This window comes from Photinus pyralis, unplaced genomic scaffold (assembly GCF_008802855.1).
Source record: "Photinus pyralis isolate 1611_PpyrPB1 unplaced genomic scaffold, Ppyr1.3 Ppyr1.4_LG10, whole genome shotgun sequence".
Taxonomy (NCBI): Eukaryota; Metazoa; Arthropoda; class Insecta; order Coleoptera; family Lampyridae; genus Photinus; species Photinus pyralis.
Window position 1 is genome coordinate 1,472,221 of NW_022170250.1, and position 9,291 is coordinate 1,481,511.

Consider the following 9,291-nt stretch of genomic DNA (forward strand, 5'->3'; position numbering starts at 1 on the left):
TTTAATCCTCTCCTCTTTCTTCGTCCTCGTTTCCCTTTTTCGCTTCCTTCACCACCTTCATCCCCATCACCTCTTTCTTCTTTTTTATTTTTCGCATTCCTCGCAATCTTCACCCTATTTCGTGTTCCTGCATTCTCCGCATTTCTCACCTCGCTATCTTTACTGTATTTGAGTTTTTGTCTTCATTCACCTAGTCACCATCATCTTCCTACCTTTTCAATCTTCTCCGCCTTCTTTACCTGTTTCGTCTTTGTCTTCGTCTCGTTTGTCTTTTGCGCTGTCACTCCTTTCATCTCCTTTTTCGTTTCTATTTCTATTCCGCGTTGTTTTCTTTTCTCTTGATCTCTTTTTCTCTTTCACCTCGTTCACTTGTGTCGCTTCTTTCGCCCCCTGCGTCGTGTTTCCCTACACCGCATTCTCTGTCTCTTTTCTCTTTGTCTACTCCAACTGCTCGACTTTCATCGCTTTCTGCGCTGGTTCTTGCTTTCTTGTCCTTATTTTCATCTCCTTCATCGCCATTTCCCTTCCTTTTTAGCGCATTTCCACAAAAATAAAAAAAAATGCGCTATTGTGGCCACTTTGTCCGTCCGTTCGTCCGCTCGTTCGTTGAGATGCTACTAGTTATTTATCTAGTAGTTAGTATGGAATACCCCCCAGGAGACGATAGTTCCATTGCCATTTCCAGAAACCATAATCAGAGTGGCGAGACTTTAACATCATTTTTTGGAAATAGTAATCGATTCTCCCGTTTGGTGGGGGGGGGGGGGGGTTCTATACCCCCCAGACCCCCCGGTTCTACATTTTCTACAGTATGGAGAAGGGCTCTCATAATCTTTCCCCACCAACTGTCAAGAGACTCCTGAAATCTAAACGGTTTGTGAAACATTGTGTAACCGGGGGGTCTGGGGGGTATGGAATACCCCCCAGGAGACGATAGTTCCATTGCCATTTCCAGAAACCATAATCAGAGTACCGAGACTTTAACATCATTTTTCGGAAATTCGGCGATTCTATCGCTTGCTTGGGGGTATTCCATACCCCCCAGACCCCTAGGTTCTACATTTTCTACAATATGGAGAAGAGGGTCTCATAATCCTTCCACAACAACTGTCACGCGACTCCTGAATTTTTCATTATATTTTTTGTGAAATTCGCACCATCGACTGCTGTCATTTTTCCTTTTCCTTTTCCGGGTCGATTTAAGACAATTTTTTTTTCGGGCCTCAAAAAAGGCAGTGTATAACCTTCCTTTTTTGCCAAAAATCGACTGCACCAAAATTTCTCGGGAAAACACTTTTTCTTATTAATTTTGGTGCGTAGAATCCAAAACAATTCGTACTTTTTCGATTAGACTTCTCAATCAAAAGTTATAGACTAGAAACCAAATTTCGAAAAAAAATTCAAAGGGCTGTAACTTTTGAACTAGTAGCCCAATCTTGGAACTGTTTGAAATTATGGATTCTACAGGCCACATTCTATAAGAGAAAATTTTTTCCGGGTCGATCTAAGACAATTTTCTTTTCGGACCTCAAAAAAAGGCACCTTCCTTTTTTACCAAAAATCGACTGCACCAAAATTTCTCGGGAAAACACTTTTCTTGTCAATGGCGCGACATACGAATAATGCAAGTTGCAATTCAAAATTAATTTATAAAAATTGAGGGAGTTTTGCATGTGGAGGATTAGGGCGTTGTGGTGGTCCAAGGGCTCACCTGCAACCCCCTATATGTCGTTTTTCGAAAAGTGCTCCACAGTTCGAAAAATTCGCTTTTCTTGTCAATGGCGCGACATACGAATAATGCAAGTTACAATTAAAATTAATTTATAAAAAATTGAGGGGGTTTTGCATGTGGATGATTAGGGCGTTGTGGTGGCCCAAGAGCTCACTTACAACCCCCTATATTTCGTTTTTCGAAAAGTGCCCCACAGGCTAAATATTTTAAAGGCGCCTTTAACTATGGTAGTTGTAGTATGACAATAATACCAAATGAATAAGTGAATTTTGGAATTAAGCAAACTCATAGTTATTGGATAATTCCTCTTCAAGGGTTATACCAACGTAACGTAACGGCATTTTCGACAAACAATGATCACTATCAGTATAAACGTTTAGCATTTGGATTAAATATTTTAAGTAGTAGTTTCTCACGTATGATATCAATTGCAATGCCAGGCTTTTCTTTACGTAGACGATATTATCTTTTCTGGATGTAGTATAAAGCACCATAATTTAAATTTAATTAATGTATTTGAAAGATGTCGTTTATATAATCTAAAATTGATCCCATCCAAATGCCAATTTCTGAAAACCGAAGTAACGTATCTAGGTCACATGATATCTATTGAAGCTATCAGTCCAGATCGCCAGAAATATGATGTAATAATAAATTTCCCCACTCCAAAGTTAGCGGATGAAATCCGACGTTTTATTGTTTTCCTGAATTATTGCCGTTGGTTTATCCCAAATTTTGCGTACCGTTTAAACCATTTAAAAAAAATGTAGAATGAAAAATATAACAAATTTGAGGTTAACTTTAAACACAATTTATTAATAAGAGCTCATACTGGCTCTTGTGATGGTCGATGGTGCCGCTTATAAAGCGTCCGCCGTCTGGGACGCTAGTTGGTGGTGGGTCCGGTGTTGCAACGCCCACTGTGGTGGTGGTAACATCTCTTGGATTTTGTTGGCGGTCCGTGTGTTCACGAGGGTATCTCGCACAACATTGACTATTAAATTCCGGTATCGCTATTAATTAAGCGTCTAGTCAACAGAAATTCCATTCCGGGTACAATAAAAGGCAGTGAGCGTTAAAGTTACAACAATCTATAAATAAATGGGCTGATTCAAGATAAACTACGTTGGGCAATAAAATAAATAAACTAATCTTGTTAATTAATCTCCAAAAAATTCCTATAACCTTTGATTTAAAACCGAAAATTGATTATGAACTAGTAATAGTCGTTTTAAACGTTCTCAGTTTTTCTCGTATGTTGTCGGTGACACTGTTCGTTACGCCTCTGGGTTAACCCATCTATAAAAGTTCATAGCAGATTATTGGCATTTGTGAACGTCCCTTTTCGACCCCAAGTGTGTTGGTGTAATTCTCGCTTCCATAACAGGTAAGTTTATCCTTCCATGGGTTGAGCTGCAACTACCCCAATTTTTTGTGATTGTCGAACCGGTTTACTCTTAAGATCCTTTGTAAAGCGACTGTGCAGAAATGATAGATGAAAAAGGCATAATGACTATAAAATATTGCGCCGAAAATTAAATGGGGTTATCTAAGTACCCAAATGTAATAAACTAAAGGAAAATATGATAATATTATCAATTCCTCACGAAAAAGACAAAAAATTAGGGGTCAACGCCTGATAACACTTCTAATGCGTACAAGAGCCTTACTACTTGCTATGAAAAATATAGATGTACCTTCTTTGGAGGATAGACCTCTCAGGGGGTCCGTTAACTTGACCCCCCCACTGAGAGATTTCATAGTCGTATTGTTTTGAAATGAATGCGCTCGTTATGCGCTCATATGCGCCACCGATAATAACTCTTGCGCCATTATCGTTTTTTAGAAATCCGAAAAAACATTTGGGGGGGCCAAGTGAACGTAGCCCCCCCCCCCAGTACGTATTTTGTCCCTTGTAACTAGGTCACCTGATACATTTGGTTATGCGCTCAATTGCGCCACTTGAATTAAAGCTAGCGCCATTACGGTTAAGCCATAAAAAATTTTTAAAAAGGGGGGAGCTAACTTAACGTTTTCAAAAGTTACGTTTTTTAACATGTTTTTTCTACTACATCGTACCTTTCATCATGCGCTAAAATGCGCCGTAAACAAAAATCTTGGCGCCATTATAGTGTTTCAGAAACACTATACAGGGTGTTTTTTTGGGAGCTTTAGTTAAACGATTCTGGGAAAGTAAAATAGGTAGGTTTTAAAAAATTTGTATTTAGGAGTTACTCCGAAGGCCGAATCGATGTAAAATATTTTCAAAATGGACGCACTTCCGGAAATAACTTTTGAAAACTCTAAGTTAGACCCTCCACTTTTTAAAAATGTTTTATGGCTTAACCGTAATGGCGCTAGCTTTAATTCAAGTGGCGCAATTGAGCGCATAACCAAATGTATCAGGTGACCTAGTTACAAGGGACAAAATACGTACTTGGGGGGGGGGGGCTACGTTCACTGCCCCCCCCCCAAATGTTTTTTCGGATTTCTAAAAAACGATAATGGCGCAAGAGTTATTATCGGTGGCGCATATGGGCGCATAACGAGCGCATTCATTTCAAAACAATACGACTATGAAATCTCTCAGTGGGGGGGCCAAGTTAACGGACCCCCTCTCAGGTGGTCTTTCTCTCCATTCAGTCGCAGACACTGGAGATTAAGCCAATCTATTAAAAAAAAAGCAATTCAAGGGTGTTCCCATCTTTTGTACAGGTCTCCTACTTAACAGCAAACACCGTCCGAGTTCCACCTTCGAAATGACCCGCTTCCTCTTGCTTTCGTTCGCCATATTTCTGGCCTGTGCAGCGAATTCACATTGTAAGTAGTGACCTTAACGCAAGACGGCTTGGTTGAGTTATTAACGTTACAGCCAAACTGCAGTTTTGTTCTCGAAGCGATCCAAATTTGAACAAGTGCCTGCAGGTGGCCATTCAGTCGGCCCTGGTTACGTTACAGCGTGGTAGGTTATTCCTCAAGGATTATCGTTGAGACTAACGTTTTGATAGGGATAAAGGAGTATGGTGTTCCATCCATTGAAGTGTTCAGTGTGCCGGCCTACACCGTCAAATCTGATCCGCCTATACATTTCGATCAATCCGAAACTGACATCAGAATATCCGGACATTTGGAGAGCGAAATTAAAGACGTCGAGTAAGCGAGTCGAGCCGCACGCATCAACTGAGTTGAGTTCTGTTTCAGTGCCAAAATCGAGGATTCCGATTTTTCGCTCACCTTAACAGTGTTGACGAAAAAACTCACTTACCTGTCTAACTACGATTATAAGGACGCCATTATAGATGGAGTCGACATGAGCGGCAAAGGAAAAAAGGATGTTATTGGAGACAATTTTCAATTTACTGTCACGTTTACCGGTGTTGTGGATCAAAAAGGCGGCGAACGTTATTTGCAAATAACGCAAGCGTCCATTGTGGACGTTATGCTCGACATGGTGCACTTCTCCTACGGATCTACGGAAGACAGGTCTGGAGAACTGTTAACCAACTATTTGACGAAGAACATGAAATCCATACTGGCGAAGGAATCTAAGAAATACATGGTTGTTTATGAGGAAGCGTATAAAACGGGGGCTAACGCCGTATTTTCCAAAATCCCTTACGACGTATTGTTTCCTAAATGAGTTTTTCTGTGACGGCTTTTCAATAATACTTTAACAACACTGTCTAGTTAGGTATCAATAAATACAGTACAAAATCTGTTCATGCAATAATCTTCATGGGTCGATTCCTTCAGGAATATCAAAATTAGCGATCCGAAAAAAATCTATTGTTTTTGGCCGTATTCGGATAGATTTCACTCAATTGAGTTGGTTCTTGACATCGCACACGTTCGCGAGGATATTTCTCGTAACGTTGCCAATTTTAAAATTATAAGTTTACTAACAGGCCTAATTTAATGCCGAATGGACCGAGGGCACGCAAAATTGACGGCCTTAAAACAAGGCAGAGTAGAGGTCCGACTTGCCACATCAGACCTTTACTCTGCGTGAGTTTTTTTCTAACGTACAACTTGGGGGAATTGTAGGAAAAAAGGGGTAGTGGTGACGAGAAGAGAAAACTGTAAGGAAAAAGCGACAAGACGGAGGAACGAGCCAGGATAGACACGAAGGAAAAAAGGGTGAAGATCTCGAAAACAAAAAAAAAGATGATACACGATCATGCAAACTAAAACCTTGGGTTTGAGTAAATAATCATCCGTAGCCGCTAATTGCCAATTATTGTGCTCGATATGCAATTAGCAAAAATAAACATCCTTTTCGGGAACGATTAACAATTACTGTTTACATTTCGTGATGATGGTAATTACACACGCGAGTAAAGTGTGCGTTATAAAGAGCACGGCGGTACATTTCTCCCGTAAAACCATGAAGACCGCCGTGCTCCTTCTGACCTGCGTTACAGTGGCGGTACGCGGTTTGGATTTGCGTAAGTTTCTCGAACGTAAGCGACGCTCGTGACCGATCTCGATTTTTAGCCTTTCAAAAATGCGAGCGATCGACTCCGAACCTCAACGAGTGCATGAAGTCGGCGATTCAAGACGCACTGCCGATTCTGAAGAGGGGTAAGTCGAGTGCTCTCCGTTTTTACCCCTTGCAAGTCCTCCCCTTGCTTAGGTTTGCCTGAATTTCAATTCGAAAGCATCGAGCCGATTAGGATTGAGAGTCTGACGATTGGCGAGGGAAAGGGCGCAGTCCACGTTGTGCAGAATTACAAAAACGTGGAGATACACAACGTGCAAACCGCCAAGGTCGAACGTGTCGAGTAAGTAGAGCTTCTTGGATCCTCCTCCACGTGGATCTGATTTTTTCTTTTGGCATTCCCTCTTTTGACAAGTTGGAGTGGGGTGCGGGAGGGGGGAGGTAATTTTGTTGAAAATTTTTATTTTCAGCGCGGTAATCACGGATGACGAGTTCAAGGTGGTGGCCGACCTAACCATAAAAGACGTACACATGAACGCCCAGTACAGCCTGAACGGCAATATACTCATGCTCCCCATAAACGGCGAAGGAGACTGCGCCGTGGATCTAGGTAGGTCGAGGCCGAATCACGCAAACTAAAATGGCGCTCTTACAGAGGACCTGAAGGCTACGTTTACAATGATCGGCGAAATGTTCGAGAAGGACGGCAAAAAGTACATGGAGTTGAAGACGTTCAACGTCTCGCTGGTGCCGGGCCTGGTGGAGTTCAACTTTGAAAACCTCTTCAGTGGGGAGAGACAGTTAGGGGATGAGATGAATAAGCTGCTCAACGAGAATTGGAGGAAGATCTATTTGGATGTCAGGGCCGCTTACGAAGAGGCCCTTGGGGCAGTCTTTAAAAGTATAGCCAACCTAATTTTTAAAAAAATTCCCTACGACGAAATGTTTTAAGTTGGCTTAGGTACAATAGGCAGTGTAGTACTATTTGAAATAGAATTCATTCAATACCCTTTTTTTTACTTAGTAATTACGTGGAATGGCGCGTCTGTGAATGTTCAGAGGCACGTCCCTAGGGTAACCAAGATGATGACTGTGTTATACGGGTTTTGCGCTTGCTGATTCCTCGATTTTATGAAGGGCTTTGGGTCGTCCAGGAGGCCTCCACTGTATGTCGATAGCTTCCTTTGCTCGCGTAGCCGTTATGATCGAAGTAATGGAGTCGGTGGCGGCGGCGGTAGTGATTAGTTTCATTTCCTAGGCTTAATTTGGCTTCGGGGGTTGGGCCGGCGGTGATGTTCTGTTCGCGGTCCGTGCAGAATTGATATCCCTAAGCCTTCACGGGCATTTTACCCATAGCACAAGTGAAACGTGTTTACGAATCAGCTCCCCAGTTCCTTATTATCTGTGAAAGTCATTAACGTTGTGAAGATGGACGTTTTCAAGACCCTCCTTCTTTTCACCATCACCGAAGATAATTAGAACTTACGATCTTTACGGTTTTATGGTTGAATTTTGAACGATATATCTTGTTTATGACTAAGAAACCTAGAAACATATTATATATATAGTCGAAATTTGTATTTAGTCCATAACTTTTGATTGAGGGTCTAATCGAAAAAGTACGAATCGTTTTGAATTCTACGCACTTCTTATAGTTTGGCCCGTAGAATCCATAATTTCAAACAGTTCCAAGATTGGACTTACTAGATCAAAAGTTACAGCCCTTTGAACTTTTTATATATATATATATTCGAAATTTGTATTAGTCCATAACTTTTGATTGAGGGGTCTGATCGAAAAAGTACGAATCGTTTTAAATTCTACGCACCAAAATTAGTGAGAAAAAGTGTTTTCCCGAGAAATTTTGGAGCAGTTGATTTTTGGTAAAAATGGAAGGTAATACACTGCCTTTTTTTGAGGCCGGAACAAAAAATTGTCTGAGATCGACCGGGAACATTTTCTTATAGAGTTTGGCTCGTAGAATCCATAATTTCAAACAGTTCCAAGATTGGACTACTAGATCAAAACTTACAGCTCTTTGAACTTTATATATATACAGGGTGACAATTTGAAAACTTACCACCCCCCATATCTTAGTAAATAAACGAGATATTTAAAAAAATCAAAATCCGTTTCGGTAATTCGGTGGGGGAATCACAATGACATAGTTGGCGACGCACCCCCTCCAACCCCCTGCGCCCCAGCCACCCCAACTTTTAAATCTTAAATAGTGACCCCCCATGTGTGATACGTCGTTGGAAAGCTCTGAAAAAATGCTTTCCAACCATACCAAATAGCATTACATTTAGGTTAGTAATTATCGTGCAAATCAAAAAATAAACTAATATGATACATTTGAAATCTGTCGTATTTAAAACGCAACCGGCGAACATAGACGAACTAAGACAGAGAATAATTCAAGAATGTCGAAATATTGCAAAACCAACATTTGAAAAGGTTCGACAAGAGTTTGAGAATAGATTATAACTGGCGATCAAAAATGAGTTGCTGTCGAGTCGGCTTTGGAAGTTCAAGTTAAATACGATTTTCCATGTCTATTTTTTGATTTGCACGATAATTACTAACCTAAATGTAATACTATTTGGTATGGTTGGAAAGCATTTTTTCAGAGCTTTCCAATGACGTATCACACATGGGGAGTCACTATTTAAGATTTAAAAGTTGGGGTGGCTAGGGCGCAGGGGGTGTGAGGGGGTGCGTCGCCAACTATGTCATTGTGATTCCCCCTCCGAATTACCGAAACGATTTTGATTTTTTTAAATATCTCGTTTATTTACTAAGATATGGGGGGTGGTAAGTTTTCAAATTGTCACCCTGTATAGTCGAAATTTGTATTTAGTCCATAACTTTTGATTGAGGGGTCTGATCGAAAAAGTACGAATCCTTTTGAATTCTACGCACCAAAATTAGTGAGAAAAAGTGTTTCCCCGAGAAATTTTGGAGCAGTCGATTTTTGGTAAAAATGGAAGGTAATACACTGCCTTTTTTTGAGGCCGGAACAAAAAATTGTCTGAGATCGACCGGGAAAAAAACATTTTCTTATAGAGTTTGGCCCGTAAAATCCATAATTTCAAACAGTTCCAAGATTGGACTACTAGAT

The 9,291-nt window shown here is 40.7% G+C and overlaps 2 protein-coding genes across 2 annotated transcripts; both read left to right on the forward strand.

Annotated features, from left to right (window-relative positions):
* The first annotated feature begins 2,959 nt into the window (after positions 1–2,959).
* On the forward strand, positions 2,960–5,450 carry LOC116161969. Its single transcript, XM_031475482.1, has 5 exons — positions 2,960–3,119; positions 4,448–4,552; positions 4,605–4,694; positions 4,741–4,885; positions 4,934–5,450. The coding sequence occupies exons 2-5, from the start codon at positions 4,492–4,494 to the stop codon at positions 5,370–5,372; spliced, it is 735 nt and encodes a 244-aa protein (XP_031331342.1). The 5' UTR covers positions 2,960–3,119; positions 4,448–4,491; the 3' UTR covers positions 5,373–5,450.
* Positions 5,451–5,572: 122 nt separating this feature from the next.
* Positions 5,573–7,179, forward strand: LOC116161967 (protein takeout-like). The gene is made up of 5 exons (XM_031475479.1): positions 5,573–6,177; positions 6,227–6,313; positions 6,366–6,513; positions 6,641–6,780; positions 6,826–7,179. The coding sequence occupies exons 1-5, from the start codon at positions 6,045–6,047 to the stop codon at positions 7,119–7,121; spliced, it is 804 nt and encodes a 267-aa protein (XP_031331339.1). The 5' UTR covers positions 5,573–6,044; the 3' UTR covers positions 7,122–7,179.
* Positions 7,180–9,291: the final 2,112 nt, after the last annotated feature.

Excerpts from the sequence above, each read along its gene's own strand:
- LOC116161967 (XM_031475479.1), top strand. The coding sequence starts at position 6,045 with ATGATGGTAATTACACACGCGAGTAAAGTGTGCGTTATAAAGAGCACG. Across the intron at positions 6,514-6,640 it reads GCCAAGGTCGAACGTGTCGA|CGCGGTAATCACGGATGACG; the intron begins GTAAGTAGAGCT and ends TTTTATTTTCAG. Across the intron at positions 6,781-6,825 it reads AGACTGCGCCGTGGATCTAG|AGGACCTGAAGGCTACGTTT; the intron begins GTAGGTCGAGGC and ends GCGCTCTTACAG.
- LOC116161969 (XM_031475482.1), top strand. The coding sequence starts at position 4,492 with ATGACCCGCTTCCTCTTGCTTTCGTTCGCCATATTTCTGGCCTGTGCA. Across the intron at positions 4,695-4,740 it reads CCTGGTTACGTTACAGCGTG|GGATAAAGGAGTATGGTGTT; the intron begins GTAGGTTATTCC and ends ACGTTTTGATAG. Across the intron at positions 4,886-4,933 it reads AGCGAAATTAAAGACGTCGA|TGCCAAAATCGAGGATTCCG; the intron begins GTAAGCGAGTCG and ends GTTCTGTTTCAG.